This window comes from Myotis lucifugus, unplaced genomic scaffold (assembly GCF_000147115.1).
Source record: "Myotis lucifugus unplaced genomic scaffold, Myoluc2.0 scaffold_1174, whole genome shotgun sequence".
Taxonomy (NCBI): Eukaryota; Metazoa; Chordata; class Mammalia; order Chiroptera; family Vespertilionidae; genus Myotis; species Myotis lucifugus.
In genome coordinates, this window is record NW_005872222.1 from 150,544 (window position 1) to 166,723 (window position 16,180).

Sequence of the window (16,180 nt, forward strand, 5' to 3'; positions counted from 1 at the left end):
CCCGATGCAGGCCGCTGAGTTGGGGCTGCCGCCAGGGGTCACGTTATCACCCGAGCTCCCTCCCATGGTAGCAGCCATTCGATTGCAGCCAAGGGCACATGCCCCGGTTGTGGGCTCGATCCCCAGTGGGGGGCCTGCAGGAGGCAGCCGATCAATGATTCTTTATCATCATTGATGTTTCTATCTCTCTCCCGCTCCCTTCCTCTCTGAAATCAATAAAAGAAATATATATTTTTAAAAAAATTACAGATGAGGAAACGAAGGTCCAAGCAGGGCAGGCAGGAGGGTCATGCTTGTAAAGTCCAGGCTCCTTTGCACTTCACGGAGCCATGACCTTACGTGCCCTAACCCTCCTCCCGGTGCGGGGGGCGGGGGGGGGGCGCCCGCTCACCTCTGGGCCTGTCCCCTCCCCAGACCAAGTGGCCTGTGCCGACCCCGAGATCTGCCAGAAGGTCTGCGGCAACCCCTCGGGCTGCTCTGACATCGCGTACCCCAAACTCGTGCTGGAACTCCTGCCCACAGGTAATGCCCCCCCCCCCCCCCCCCCGGGAAGGAGGTGCTGGCTGGCTCTGCTCGGAGGGAGGGACACAGGGTGGTGGGAGGCAACAGGCTCGGGGCCGAGGGACTGAGCCCCAGAGCCAGGGCCCCGATGAAGCCCGGGCCCTGGCCCAGGAGGGGCCTCCCCCCCACCTCATGGCGCCCACCTGAATGCTGCTTCCTCAGAGGTGAACCTCCTGGGGTCGGCCTGGGCCTGGGTCTGGGGTCATGAGTGAAGGCAGGGCTGTGAGCAGGAGGAGCCCGAGGCCCACAGACCTCCCTTCTGCCCCCAGGGCTCCGAGGGCTCATGATTGCTGTGATGGTGGCCGCGCTCATGTCCTCCCTCACCTCCATCTTTAACAGTGCCAGCACCATCTTCACCATGGACCTCTGGAACCGCCTGCGGCCTCGGGCGTCTGAGAGGGAGCTCATGATTGTGGGCAGGTGAGCTCTTCTTGGGTGGGGCCGGGCCAGGGAGGAGCAAGCTGAGCCCACCCAGAGGCCAGTCCAGCCAGTAACTTACCCAGCCTCAGCCTCCACTGATGGCGAAAATGAGGTGCATTAGGACCCCATTCATTCATTCAAGAGATGTTCACCCTGGCCGGTGGGTCAGTGGTTAGAGCGTCGGTCCACACATGGACTGAAGGTTTAATTCCTGGTCAAGGGCACATATCTGGGTGCAGGTTTGATCCCCACCCCAGTCAGGGCATGCTGATTCTTCCCTCTCTCTCTCTCTCTCTCTCTCTCTCTCTCTCTCTCTTTCCCTCCCTTCCTCCTACTCTCTATGGGAAAAAATATGCTCAAGTCAAGTGAGGATTAACAAAAATAAGAGATGTTCAATGAGCACCTACTATGTGCCAGATGCCAGACATAAAGCAACAAAAAGAAAGCTCTGTATTCATGGAGCTAGTGAAGGCTAAATAGCCAGGCAATGCAACCCCAACAGTGCTATGACCGAGTCAGGAAACCTAGGGTTCAGAGAGGGGTCCCCAACCTGGACTGGGACCTGAGGGGTGAAAAGCAGTGAGCCAGGTAAAGGGAGGAGGGTGTCCTGAGTTTTTTTAGGGGTGGGGGGGAGGGAAGGTTTCTCTACCAAGCCTTTCGCAAGTCCTGACGTCTAACAGGGGAATGGAAGTGACACAAATGAGTGGCATGTAAATTTTATGTAAATACACGTAAATAAGCACCCTGGGGCTCTGTGTGGGTAGGTGCATCCTGAGAGCTAGCTCAGCCTTGGGCTAGGGAAAGAGTTCCTGGGTATGACACCAAAAGCACGGCTGTAAAAGAAAAAATGGTGAATTCGCTAGCATTAGGAAATGCGAAGACAAGCCACAGACCGGGAGAAAATATCTGCACACCATATACAGTGGGGCCTTGACTTACAAGTTTAATTTGTTCCGTGACGGAGCTCGTAACTCAAATTACTCGTATGTCAAATCAAAAGTGAACGAGTGAGACACGTGATGCTGGGCTGATGTTGTGGCGTTCACTGTGACGTTCGCTGCGCCAACTAGTGGTGGGGTATCTGAAGCTGGCTCGTAACCCGAATTTTAGGTCGCAACTCAAAGCAAAAAATCAGCTGAGAGACGGCTCGTATCTCCAAAAACTCGTTAGTCGGACACTCGTAAGTCAAGGCCCCACTGTACTAGTATTTATAAGGACTTGTAATGCAGAATAAACTCCCAGACAAGACTGTAACCTAGGAAACTACAGCGTGACACCACCACACACTACATGGAAAAGACAGGCCGGAGGCGGGGACACGGGACTCGTGCGTGCAGGCCACAAGGCCACGGGTTCAGCCATTCACAAAAGTTTGGCAGTTTCTTAAACAGCTGAATGTACACATACATACACCCCAGGACTGCTGTCCTAGAGATGGAAACAGAAGTCCGCACGGAGACCTGTCCACAGTGTCCTTACAACAGCCCGGTCGCAGAATCACCCATGTCCGTGCGCAAGGGGAAGATACACAGGGTTTCTATGGGACACTCGTCACAACAGACAGGAATGAAATGGAGGCACGATGCATGGGTGACCTTCAAAGGCATGAAGGAAGCCCACTGCCCAGACGCAGGCTGTATGACCCGTTTCCGGGAAATGTCCGAAGGGGCAACCTGCTTGCTTAGAGTGGGATGTTTCTTTCTCTCTCTCTCTCTCTCTCTCTCTCTCTCTCTCTCTCTCTCTCTCTCTCTTCTACAAGAATGGCCTGTACATGGGCATGGGGGAGCTTTCTGCACGATGCATGTCCTAAACCTGATTGTGGTGACAGTTGCACCAGAAGTGACTGGATTGTAACTGCCTCCATGAAGCTATAAAAACAGCGAGGAGTGTTCGGGAAGCGGCACTGACGGGCGTCTCTCCGCCCGCCCCAGGGTGTTTGTGCTGCTTCTGGTGTTGGTCTCCATCCTCTGGATCCCCGTGATCCAGGCCAGCCAGGGCGGCCAGCTCTTCATCTACATCCAGTCCATCAGCTCCTACCTGCAGCCGCCTGTGGCTGTGGTCTTCATCATGGGGTGTTTCTGGAAGCGGAGCACCGAGAAGGTGGGTGCCCGAGGAGGGGAGACGGGGACTGGAGAGGGGACCCGAGGGTGTCTTGACGTGGGTGTCGCTGGGGAGGATGAGTTCTGTGGAGGGAGATACAGGGAGGGTGTTACCTGGCCTTCAACAACAGCCGGTTCTATTTTGATGGACTTTCTCACGGACAGGGAGGCTGATGACCTGTATGCGAAAGGCAGAGAGGCAACCGTCACTAGAGAGATGGCTTGGAGGCGGCTCGCTGAGGTTCCTGGAGGCCCGAGCCAGCCCCCAGCAGCCCCGGCGGAGCTCAGATGGCCTTGCTCCTATTTGCAGGGCGCCTTCGCGGGTCTGATCGTGGGCCTCCTCCTGGGCTTGATCCGGCTGATCCTGGACTTCATCTACACGCAGCCGCAGTGCCACCAGCCGGATGAGCGCCCCGCTGTGGTCAAGGACGTGCACTACCTCTACTTTTCCACGATCCTGTCTGCGGTCACCCTCGTCACCATGTCCGCCGTGAGCTGGCTCACAGAGCCTCCCTCCACGGAGCGGGTACATCTGGGTTTGATGCTGGACCCACTGAGACCCTTGGCTGCACGTGACAGGAAAGGGACCGCACTGGGGCGTGAGGCGGCGTGGCTGCAGGCTCAGACAGCCGGTCAGAACCCGCCTTTCCCACTGCCTCTCTTCTCGGGCCCGCGAGGGGCTGGCAGCTTCTGGGGGTTTATCTTCTCTGAGGTCACTAGCGAAAGCACAAACATCTGTGCAGCATTTCCAGCAAAGCTCCCAGTTCTCCTTGCTCGCCTGCCTGCACACCCAGCGGTCCCCGTGGCGCAGAAATGGTTGAGCTGAGGGGCTGACCTCGGGGTCCCACACCCCAGGGCGGGGCTTGTTAAGGTGGGGGAGTGTGTGCAGAAGGTCCTGGGGAGCTGAACTCGGAGGGGCGTGGAGTGAGAGGGGGGCCGGGAGCGGACTCAGACCGGCAGGCTGAGCTGGGGCCGCAGGGCGCGGAGAGAGGGATGACCACCATCTCACGGCCACCTCTGCTCCCTAGGTCAGCCGCCTGACCTGGTTCACTCGCCATGACCCCGTGGTCCACAAGGCACAGGTGCCAGCAGCCACTCCGCCACCGACCACCCTCCCTGCGAAGGGGCCGGCGGAGGCCAGCAGCCACGACCTGCCGCTGGAGGCCCCCCCGGGGAGCGAGGCCAAGCCGCACAGCCGTGAGTGGCCCCCTCAGCTGCAGGCGCCCCCAGGAGCACGCGCCAGGGGGTTTCCGTCTGATGGGGCAGGAAGAGGGAAGTGGGCACTTGACCGCACACTGGTTGAGGTTTCACATGAAATTCCAGATTTCCGTCTTCTCTTGAGAAATAGGAAGGCCTGGCCACACGTCTGCCCATGAACCGTGTGTAGAGCTGTGAGCAGGTGCCCGAGGCCCGGGCTGCCCCCCGGTTAGCCAGGGTCCCACCAGCCCCTGCTGTCCCCATGGCCCTGAGGCGGGGCTGTCACGTATCATCCCGCGTGGCCTTTAGAACATACTTATAACTATGAACCCAGGTCAGCCTAAAGCGGCACAGGCCACGTGCTTCAAGGAAGGAGAGAGAGTAGTTCCTGGTGGGAGTGAGGAATCTTCTGGCATGTTGACTGCCACGGCCCGGCTCCTGCACTCCATTGCCGGGCCCCAGGGGCAGCTGAGACCTGAAAGTGGTGAAAAGTCTAAACATCCCAGTTTCCCAGAGTAGAGCAGCCTCCCGGAAGTAAGGTACTGAGCACACCTGCCAGGAAAGGTGCCAGAAAGGTCAGACGTCCTGATCACAGGGCGTGAGAACACGGGCGAGGCCCCCTCCCCTCCTCTCCCTTCCCCTCCCCTCCTCTCCCCTCCCCTCCCTTCCCCTCCCATTCCCTCCCATTCCCTCCTCTCCTCTCCTCTCCTCCCTTCCTGACGGCCTGGATCTGGTCCTTTCTAGGCGCCGGGAAGCGGGAGCAGTCCCGCGCGGTGAGGGCCCTGCTGTGGCTGTGTGGCATGGACGACAAGGGCCCGGCAGAGCCCAGGAGCAGCGCGGAGCCCGCCATCGCGTCCCTGGAAGAGCGCCCCCTGGTGAAGGGCCTTCTGGACATCAACCTCGTCCTCTGCATGGGCTGCGGCGTCTTCCTCTGGGGCTACTTTGCTTAGTGCAGACGGAGCAGGCCCAAGACCTCAACTCGTTTCCAATGCCCTTTAATGAGGGGAATAAAGCTTTGTCTGTCTACCAGGAGGCTTCAAGGCTGTTTGTGGGCCATTTTCAACAGGACATTTAGCTTTTCTTCTAAAAAGGCATGAAGCTTGGGAGCTGGAAACCGGAGAGCAGTGTAGAAGCTTCCTTGTCTCCAAAAGCTGGGTGTTCCCTCTTCCTGCCCACGTGCGACAGCAACGGCCAAATCCGAGGGACGCGGGAGCTGAGACCTCCAGCGGAAGCAGCCACGCCTGGGCCTGGGCCGGTGCTGGGCCGCACCCTTTCCCCGCTCACCGCCGAGATGGGAGGTGCCCGGGGTGGACTGCACCTGCCTCTCCCTCCGCTCTCGCTGCCCGGGCTGAGGGCTCTCTCACAGTGATGCTTGCTTCTTGATATGGTCTTGAACACGCGCCTGTGTTGGCGCCGGAATCCTGTGCTAAGAATCGGGGGATTGTGTGCCTCCCGGTTCTGCTCCGCCTGTTTCTCTGCTTAAGTCCCCACCAGGACGCTCCCCTACACCTCCAGCCAGAAGGATGGACGACTCCACGACAACCTCTACAGCGAGGCCTTCAGCCTCCCGATCCCTCTACTCTGGGTCACGAGGGGCCCGAGGGCACGACCTGGAGGGGCAGTTTGCCCCACGCACAGCTGAGAGCAAGGGAGCCCAGAGCCATGAGCTCTCATCCTCGTCCTGGGATAGGGGCTGCAGGGGTGCATTTACCGGCCTGACAAGTGACGAGTCGGGTAGACTCTCAAGGGACCCTGGTGTCCAGACTTCAGAGGAACACGGACAGGAAACCGTGGGGCTGAGGGACAGCCGGTGGCTCAGTAGCACCTTGATGCCCTCGACACCGGAGCAGCCTGCACCAAGGGGCAGTGGGCTAGCTCGGGCCTTGGCCTGTCCACGCCTCGCTTTTCCACGCAAATGCAAGTGACAGCTGTGGCCTGGACAGGGCACCCCGCCCTCCTGGGAAAGGGCCCAGGTGGGAGCGTGCACGAATGAGGCCACTCTGCAGACCCCGCCGCCAGCTCAGCGAGAGCCTGACTGGTGTCGGCCCGTGGAGCCATGGAGGCTGAGGGCCCCTCTCCCGGCCGCGGGGTGGGAGCTGGGTGCTGCTCTGGACGGTCGCACTGAGCTCTGCGGCCACCGGTTGGGGTCAGACATGCATTTCAGAGAGAGTTGTCACTAGGCACGCCCAGGTCACCCCCACCTCCCCTTAGACCGCCCCGCCCGGCCTTCCTGCCCCTGGTCTCTCCTGCTCTCCAGCCACAGGCAGAGGCCGATGCGGTCAAGCCACTCTGCTGAGGCCCCTCAGTCCCTTCCCAGACTCCCGGGCGGGCACCGAGGGCCAGGCCCTCCAGCTTCAACTTGGTCTCGCGCCCTTTGCGGGCTCATCAGACTCACTCACACCCCCACCTCGGGCCCAGCACAGGAGCTGCACATGGCCCTAAGCATGATTACAAATATCCTCTTCCCTCCTAAACCACCCTCCACCTTCGGGCTAACCCCCAGCCACAGTGAGACCCAGGTGACCCAGCCAGTGGGACCAGGTGGCCCAGCCAGTGGGACCAGGTGGCCCAGCCACAGTGGGACCAGGTGGCCCAGCCAGTGAGACCAGGTGGCCCAGCCACAGTGAGACCCAGGTGGCCCAGCCAGTGAGACCAGGTGACCCAGCCAGTGGGACCAGGTGGCCCAGCCAGTGAGACCCAGGTGGCCCAGCCAGTGAGACCAGGTGGCCCAGCCAGTGAGACCAGGTGACCCAGCCACAGTGAGACCAGGTGGCCCAGCCAGTGAGACCAGGTGGCCCAGCCACAGTGAGACCTAGGTGGTCCAGCCACAGTGAGACCAGGTAGCCCAGCCAGTGAGACCAGGTGGCCCAGCCAGTGAGACCAGGTGGCCCAGCCAGTGAGACCCAGGTGGCCCAGCCACAGTGAGACCAGGTGGCCCAGCCACAGTGAGACCAGGTGGCCCAGCCACAGTGAGACCTGGTGGCCCAGCCACAGTTCTTTGGTTAAGTGAACACACATACACACATACGCACACCAGGTTTCCCTCCAAGAACAATCAAGTTTTCATATAAACCATAGAATATATTTAATTCAAATTAAACATGAAACTAGAATAATGTCGGTCCTTATCAAGTAGCAATTACATTGTTTTTAAAGAACAGTACATTTCTTTCTACATCCTGGCAATCCAACAAGGCACAGTACATCCAGTTGGCCGAGGTGGCGGATCCAGCAGCCACCATCGACGCTCATGGTGTGAGGGTTGAGACAGACCGCACTTCATGCCAACGACTCTGCAGCAAGAATGAAGGTCCAAGGAGCGGAGAGGAGGCCAGTTGCATAGTGAATGTGTTATTAAAGGGACAGTAACGCGCTGCTTCTGATTCACCCCGAGTGGCCGCCAGGGCCGCACTGATGAAGTGAGGAGCGCGGCAAGAGCGCTGCCTCCTCTAGGCTTGCTTGGTTTGTTTGGCGTGATGTCTTTCCCACGTAAAGAAAGCCAAGTTCCTCGAGACACAGGTCATTCAGCTTCCGTGGCAGCGCTGCCGCTGGCTGACAGGCGAAGTCCTGCGGGCCAGGTTCTCTGCCTGCCACGAAAGCTGCTCACTGTTTGGTCTGCAGAGATCCGCCCGCCTGCCCTGTTCCCTCTCAGGGAGGAAGGGCCGCGGCGGGGCTTTCTTCACAGGGCGGTGCTTTCTGTATCATTGTCCATGTCCAACAAGAGGCGGCCGGGCACGTCTTTGCTGTCTGAGTCTGCGTGCAGGTCAGGAAAGACGCTGCGAAGCGGTTCTGACACCCTCGAATTGGCGTCTGGACAAAAACACGAGACGTGGTATCAGTGCATGGTCACACCTAAGAGGCCGCCCCAGGGCTCCGAGCAGCTGAGCCAGCCCCTGCACACACGTTCCCTTACTAGAGGCACCAGGAGCCCCGAGAAGTTGAGTCAAGCCTCTGAGACCCAGGGGCAGCTGCGTGGCAGAGCCACTCCCGCCTGCCGGCCCCCTGGGAGCCCGTGGCAGCCCTCGGTGCCACCGCACAAATTCGCTTTCTGAAGGAGGAAGGAAACTTCTCTCTCACCAGCCCCCCTGGCACTACCGGAAGCCTCCTGAGCACACCTGGGCTGCAGGGCTGCAGGGCTGTGGGAAAAGGTACCCTGGAGGCTGAGTTTCCTACTGGTAATGCTACTCCCTTAACCTCAGCATGGGTGGCACTTGTGGGGCTGTGCTGTGCCCTGCAGGCTGTTCAGCAGCATCCCTGCCTTCTACCCACTGGATGCGGGTGGCACACAGCCCTCTCCCCACCCCCCCAACCAGAGAGGGCTCTAGGTACTGCCAAGTGTCCCCTGGGGGCACAATTACCCCTGGTTGACAATTACTAAGGTAGATCACAAATCTCCTGCAAGTATTAATGTTCTGTTTCTAAAATTTACATTTCCACTTTTTTCATGTCTTATGTTGGCAGGAACTCCTTTACCAACATGGCACATACATGTCTTCCTCAGGCCACTGCCCCTCACTCCCATGCTCACAAGATACCTCGACCAATCACAGCCCTCTTCCTAGCGAGGTGATGTGTCTCCATTCACTCACGCACAAATACTAGTACTTACTGAGCACCTGCCATGGCCAGGCACCTCCCTACCTGTGAGGACACAGCAGTGAGACACAACCCTAAGGAAGCCCTGGTCGAGCAGGGCCCTGACCAAGCAGAGGAATTGTTTTTCTGGGAGATGGGTTCTAGCAAAGGACAGAGCTCCATTAGAGATTGTAGGGTTGGGGCAAGAGAGAAGGGAGTGTTCAGATCTGCTGCAGTTCCACTTTGCTGGTGAGAGCCAGTCGTATCGGGAGCAGGGAGAGAGCTAGAGAGGGAGGCGGTGTGCTGGGACCTCCCCGTGCGCTCCAGCGGCTTGCTGTCCTTGCTGTGGTGGCTTCACCAGCCCTGACCCTGCTGGGAGCTGCTCTGGGCGTGCTTCTTCCACCTGCTCCTCACCCACAGGCAGGGCTGGCAATGCAGGTGCACTCTGGGAGGCTCCCTGTTTTGAGACTGGTTCCTGCCCCCCCCCCACCCCATGTCCCTATCGCCCTGAGCTGTAAGATCAGTTTACCTCCTGGGGTGTCCCTTTCCTCACATGGAATCCTGGGTTGGCAGACCTGTCCCTCAAGGTTTCCTATGCACCACAACGCAAGAGCAATTTCTAGCTTTATGAATGCGGCAAGGTGTCAAAGAGTTCAGGTGCTCAATGCCATTTCAACATGGTCTGATGGTTACTGCAAAACCAACTGGATTGTCAGAACTGCACCCCCAATCGTACAGTCGAGGATGGTGTAGTGCACAGAAGAGCGGGTGTTTTGGATTGTCCTCAGAAGAAGGGAAGTCAGCAGGGCAGGGGCCGTGTCTATCTTGAGTCCACTGTGCCTCCAACAGTGACTGGGTAATAGCAGATGCTCAATAAATTTTGTGGCTGGCCAGTTGGATGGATGAATGAACGGATGGAGAAAGAACAAATGAATGGATGAAGACTCATCTAGCCCAACCATCTTTCCAATCCTCTCTTTCTATAGCCTCAGGTAAAGAAGGAGCCATGCCTCAAAGACAACGCTGGTACAAGAAATCCATTGCAAATTTACCCCCCTTTCCCGAGCCCAACAAGACAGGAACTATGGAGAGAGCATGCCCGGGGATGCACGATGCAAGGGGTGTGCACGCTAATTAGATTCCTGCCGGTTAACACCTGTGTTCGCATGCAAACTCAACACCTACCAGCCACGGGTGTCCTCACAGGTTACAGCACACATAAATTCGGGATTGGAACTTCTCTGAATGCCTCTAGCTATTCATGATGAACACACATTACTATGTTCTCAGGAGTTCCTTTCCTCTCCTCCAGCCTGCACTGTCTGCTTAGCTGAGGTTGGCAGCTATGTCTTTTTCCCCTGCCTGTCTCTTTCACATCAATCATTTCTTAAAAGAAAGCAACACATCTATTTACCCACAAAAAGCACGTGTGCAGCGCCACCTTCAGGAAGAGGCGGTCTCCGTGACAACGGCTGTCAGCATCAATACCATCCCCAGCCACGGTGCTAAGCACACGCCACAGCTCCCACTGAGCCCTGGGCAGCTCTGGACCACCGTCCACATAAGGGAGGGACACTCCGAGTCTCAATCCTCATCTGAGGTGACAAGGCCAGTGCGGGCCAGGGCTTCGGAGCCAGGAGGGGTGGACTCTGAAGTCCATTCTATCCGCATAATGCACTCCCTCCTCCCCAAAGGAGTTTGTATGCTCTGTGGTGAGGCTCTGGAGAGAGGTTGAGTCTTAAACAGTCTGGTTCATTTTAGTAAGAAGGTTATTTTAGAAAACTGTAACATACTTCTAAACTTTCTGCCTCTGAATTTACATAAGACACCATTTTTCATTATGTGCATTGAGCACAGGTTGCTTGGAGCCAAGTTCATATGGCGGATGTTACATTAACCAAACAAAAGGAGGAGCCTCGCTCAGACAGCACATGTCCCGTGCACCGCTGATGTGGCTCAGGGGGCACGTGAGGTGTGCACCACTGATCAGGGCTCAGGCAACTGCAACCAGGTCCCTTCCTTTCTGTCATAATCAGGAAGCGGACCTCTAGGGCCAGGACTGGCCCTCTGCACTTCAGGGCCTGTCCCAGAAGACGTCTCTGTCACATCAACACTGTTCATTATGTGCTGAGGCTGTAAACCACCCTTCACATCTCTAGGTTATTCTGACAGCCACTTCGACAGGTATCAAACCCAAACCCATTCTAAATTAAACTATCGCAGGTCCACCACCCCTCCCCGCCGCTCATCCCTCTCCGTAAACTGCGTCTGAGGGACGACTCCTTCCTCCTCCTCTTCAGTGTCTAGGCCGGGAGAGGCTTTTCTGTCTGCAACAGCCTCAGGCAGCTTTTCCTCTTTTTAGCCAAAGGAGATTCAGTACCAGTCTCATTGGCTGTTCACTGCAACATGACTCTGGTATCTACTTATGAAAAATAAACTGCAAACAGAAACCACTTAAATGTCCAACTATAAGCAATAATACATCAGCTTAATAAAATATTATGCAGTCACCAAAAAGATGGTTATAAAAACCACATTACAATATAAGAAAGAGCATTTGATGTCAAGTAAAATAAAAATACAAGACCTGTATATGCCAAATAATTATGACCATGTACTCTTTTACCTTTTAGGGGGAGGAAAAACAACAGAATATGAACACTGGACTTCTTCAATTGTAGAAGGGAGCAGATTTCTTATTATTTCTAGGTCCCCAATCTGCTTTAATATCTATGCTTATTTTTTAATGCATTATTTTCATGATATAAAAATAGTTTAATTTTAATAAGAGGTCATCGAGAACCAGCAGTGTCGAGTTTTTAATGACCACTAAGCGAGTGACCTGTCCCACCGCCACCCAGCGGACGAGGGGCTCACGCGACCCTCAGGCTCCTGAGGCTAAGGAGTGTCTTCCACTCCCGGGCCTGTCTTTTTAACCCACTGCACACGGAGCACCAGAATCAAACTGCACCTGGGCTCCAACCCCCTGTATCTGGGTCCTAGCAGGCTGGGCCAGGCAGGGACGTTTTAAAATGCTGACATGACATAACTTTTTTCTAGATAAAAATGATACAGCTTCCATTTTTTTGGACCCACTGTGTATTAAGAACTGCAAGTGGTTTTTCTCATTTCATCAAATGCAATCCCCTCGTCAATAATTCTCACAAATGCCACCACTTTACAGACGACCCAGGCTGTGTCTGCTATTACATAAGAGGGGCATGCAGACCCGCATGTCCGACTCAGCATGCACTTCCTGCACCTCAGCCTTCCCGGGACAGAGGAGAGTGGGCGGACCCCTGCCACAGTCCCGAGGCCAGCCTGTGACCCTGCCCACACTGTGAACACACTGTACTCAGAGAATTAACAGCAAGCAGGAACGCACAAAGCCAGCCTCCTTAGGTGCATGCACTGTTAGTGGGGACACAAGCAGGCAGGGTTAGAGTGACTGGTTAGTAACAGGCATTAGTGCACAAATATGATCGTAAAGTAGCAAAAATGCTTTGGCCAATCAGGTGCCTTTTCCTTACCATTAAATATTCCAATTTCAGTTCTGACTGATTATGGCAGGTCATACATCTAAATTGTTTAATAAAATGTTGAAGTTAGAACACTCTGCTAAAACCCCCTACTTTAAAAACAGCAAGATGTGAACTCCTGTATGTGTGATGCTAACGTCCCCTGCTGTTTAGAGTAACAACGAAGAGGAGGCTCAAATGGCGCAGATCGCCCACCCAGGTGCTGCCCCGAGCGGCCAGCGGCTGGCCCACACCCAACAATCTCCCCCAAGAGCGTATCCGAACCCCAGCCTCCATTCAGCCGTTTAAGATTAGATGTTCTAAATCAACAACCCGTTTTCAGAAACGTGTCTGTGTAAAGCTTCCCAGGTGAGAACCGACGTCGTGATAAAGGACTGCCTGTCAGAGGAAGCGCCATTTTTCCTTGAAATACCCAACGCTGTGTCCGAGAACGGTTCACAGCAGCACGACCAACACCCATGACCCATAATCTAAACACTGGTCTTGTGTGGGCTTCTAACCGCAGTCCAGGAACTTTAATACATTAGCAGTTAGTTCTGTAACACAGAGAGAACTGAGGTGACCTGGGATTTCTTAAGAGAATTTAAAGCATAGATTGATTTTTAAACATTTAGCTAATAAAAAGAAAATTACTTTTACTAGGAATTTTTACTTATCGGATTATTGTAAAGTACAGAGCATTACAGTGTTGAAGCAGATCAAAAATAAAAAAACCTCTGGAATAAACACTACCCAAGTAACAAAAAGGTATTAAAAAACAGACGTAATTCTGGTTCATAGGCTTTCATCTAAAAAGGAAGAATCTGGGAAAAAAAAATATATTTTAAAGCACTGGAGGGCGCCCGCTGGTCTCGAACCATCCTCGCGAGCAAGACTGGTTGGCACGTGAAGGCTGGGCTCGAAGGAACCGCTGAGCTAAGTGAACAGAGCCGCCCCGGGAAACACGCTGGCGTGTTCCAGGCACAGCCTCGGTTAGGGTGCAGTCCCTCCACTCTGTGACTTCTACACTGGGCAGCCCCCGACTTTTGGGCTCATCTCCAAGGAGTCGGGAAGGCAGAACCACGCCTGTTCCCTCCTCCGTGTCTGACAGGGTGGGCTCCTGTTTTCCCCACCTGGTTTCTCAGAAAGTCGTCCTCAGACCCAAACTGTGCACAGTCTGGCTAAGCAGCCCACTGCAGGCTAAGGCTGGGGTCCGCTGAGGAGAGCCACTGTACACTACAGCCTTACGCCATCTGTGCGTGGGCCCAAAGGCAAGATTCAGAAGGCCTTTTAAAAGCTCATGTGGTTTAAGAAAGCAAATGGAAGCATGCTAGAATGCAAAGGGGTTTAGTGTGGGATTTTTGGAAGATGATTTTTTTTTTTTGGTCCTGAAAATTTAAAACATTAAATTAAGAAGCTCCATGCAGTTAACTTGCACTTAAAATTAAATTTTATACAATTAAATATTAAAGCTCAAGACCAAGGGACACATATCCCACGCTGACTACACCCGAGCCCTCCTGGGCTGGATGTGACGAGCCAATCACTGACAGGCAATCATGCCGGGAGGAGCAGATGCTTCTGAAAGGCTTACCCAAGAGACACAGTCTTAGCATCTTATCGGAGCACCTGAACTCGGGCTCTCAGCCGACTGACATCTACCCCTGGGACCCGAGCTCTGCAGCTCACAGAGCCTCTGACAAACCAGTCCTGTCCCCCTGCTGCAGAGCGAGTGGCGCGGGCCAGGGCTGCTCCTGGGCACCAGCTCAAAAGCACACACACAACACGGCTAAGGCAGGGCAGCGGGCAAGCTGCTTGGGCGCTACCAACCTTAGTCCCGGGAGCCTTCCCCACCTGTGAGGGCATCTATTGGGAAACAACAAACCAGATGTGGCTTTATTTTTCTAAAACAGCAGAGGTGTCATCAGAAAAAAGTTATTAACCATGCAAATTATACATTATAGTCCTGAAAAAAAGGTTATCAAAAGATAGACTAGTTGGTTAACCCTCATTATATGGGGTACCAGTTTGGGGTGCCCTGGGTTCATTTTCAGCTAAGAAGTCACTCAGTATGGTTGGGAGGCCAGAGATATGTTCAGCTTCCTCTGTAAAAATAGCTCGACTAAAACAACAACAAAAAAGAAAAAAAGAAATAAATGAAAATAGCTCCATTGAGAAAAATTTAAAACTCAGCTGTTATACAAAATTGAAGTTCCTAAAAACACATTTAAAGAAAAATCCATTCATCCTACCCTTAAATCAAATAGTAAATCAAGTGCTTAGGGTGGAAGTTTTATTTTAAAATCATAATTAAGTCAGTCATGCTGTGGACTGCCTGTGAAGAATGTCCCTTGGGCAGCCACTGCATCGGTGCGTCAGCACCACACCCACAGGGTCCCAGGGACCGCGAGGACATCTTGCCTCTCCCGCTCCTTGGTGATCAAGAAGTCCCTTCCCTGAGCATCCAGTTCGCACAAACCACATGTGTTAAAGTTATTCCTGAGATGCTTCACCATGAACATGAGGAATTCACTGAAAAATGAAGCTCACGCTCGTGCAGTACAGGACCTGCCACCTGGATTAGGTCACTGTCCTCAAACGTACATGGAGGCAGGTCCTGAACACGCACTGGAACTACCCATCAGGGCTCAGCAGACTTCCGGGCTCTGCACCGTGCGCCTCTCCAACGGCTCGGCTGCTCCAGCACAAGCAGCGGAGACCACCGGGCGTGGCCCACACACAGGCTGGGCCGGGTTTGCACTAACCTGCTATAGACCACCTGCAGGAGAGGGTACAGAAGCCTGGTGCAAGTTCCTACTCACCCGTCACTATTTTGGAGGCAGTAGGCACTGCGCTGGAGAGGCTGCCGTCCGCCGCTGGGTGGGCCCCAGGAGGGTGTGGGGGTGGGGGCATGCTGGGTCGGTTCCTGGGCTTTGGTACTGGTCTCGGTCTCGGTAAGGTCCCGGCATGTGGCTGCGCAGTCTCAGGGTGGCCCGCTGCAGGGTGCTGGGCGGCTGGCAGGCCCGGGCTCTGCTTAGCTAAGGGCGGAGTGCTGGGGGGGGTGGGCGTCCTGGGTGGGGTGTGTGTGGGCTGCTCCAGTCCCTGCTCCCCCGGTCTGGCCTGTGACTGCGGCGCCTGCGTGGGGGGCTGTGGTGGAGGGTGACTGGGTGCCTGCATAGGAGCCAGGCTGCCTGAGGCTCTCCGGGGCCCACACAGCTGTGAGGTGGCGCACGGCTGCCCGGGGGCTGGGCCTGCGTGCGGGACAGGAGGAGACGGACTTCCAGTGGCTGGCTTCAGTGACAAGCTGGGTGCCTGCTGCGCTGTCCCTGGGGCGCTCTGGCCCCCGGGCTGGCCAGGAGGTGGGTTTCCTGGTTTCGGGGGTGCTGGAGCAGGTTTCTTAACAGCTGCACAAAGAGGGAAACACCTTTCAGTAAGAACAGCACAGTGATAGCCAACTCCCCTGACCCAGGGACCAAGGGTGGCCTCACTGTTTAAGCCACGCTGCTGTCGCTGCTCCTAACAGGACGGATCAGGTGGCACTTTACCTCTGTGGTTTTCCTCCTGAAGCCCAGAGACCCCATCTCACCAAGAGAAAAACATGTGACAAATGCAAATTAAGGGACTTCAAAATGCCTGCCTAGCGCCCTCCCAAATTGCCTCGGCCATGAAAACTCCAGGGAAGACTGAGAAAGAGAGCAGAAGCCATTACACAGACAGGATGGCTGAGTGCCAGGTGCCCTGGGTGGGGGCGAGCCTGAGACAGGAAATGGCCATCAGTGAAAAACTGGGGGCATTTGAACAAAACAGGGA

The 16,180-nt window shown here is 55.3% G+C and overlaps 2 protein-coding genes across 2 annotated transcripts in view; one reads left to right on the forward strand and one right to left on the reverse strand.

Annotated features, from left to right (window-relative positions):
* The first annotated feature begins 329 nt into the window (after positions 1-329).
* On the forward strand, positions 330-5,271 carry LOC102435716 (sodium/myo-inositol cotransporter 2-like). The gene is made up of 6 exons (XM_023748166.1): positions 330-522; positions 831-981; positions 2,913-3,081; positions 3,391-3,606; positions 4,109-4,277; positions 5,022-5,271. Exons 1-6 carry the CDS (start codon positions 330-332, stop codon positions 5,225-5,227), a joined length of 1,104 nt encoding a protein of 367 aa, XP_023603934.1. The 3' UTR covers positions 5,228-5,271.
* A 2,066-nt stretch (positions 5,272-7,337) lies between these two features.
* LOC102436034 (rho GTPase-activating protein 17) overlaps positions 7,338-16,180 on the reverse strand; it is a 46,256-nt gene continuing 37,413 nt past the window's right edge. The window contains exons 18-19 of the mRNA XM_014449408.2: positions 15,193-15,774; positions 7,338-8,087 (exon numbers count right to left, since the gene is read on the reverse strand). Coding sequence (XP_014304894.1) covers positions 7,957-8,087; positions 15,193-15,774 — 713 coding nt within the window. The 3' untranslated portion in view covers positions 7,338-7,956. The remainder of the gene's footprint in view (positions 8,088-15,192; positions 15,775-16,180) is intronic.

Bases quoted from the DNA above. Each gene is read 5' to 3' on its own strand.
- LOC102435716 (XM_023748166.1), top strand. From the start codon at position 330: ATGACCTTACGTGCCCTAACCCTCCTCCCGGTGCGGGGGGCGGGGGGG. The intron at 3,607-4,108 runs GTACATCTGGGT...TCTGCTCCCTAG, and splicing joins AGCCTCCCTCCACGGAGCGG to GTCAGCCGCCTGACCTGGTT. The intron at 4,278-5,021 runs GTGAGTGGCCCC...GGTCCTTTCTAG, and splicing joins CGAGGCCAAGCCGCACAGCC to GCGCCGGGAAGCGGGAGCAG.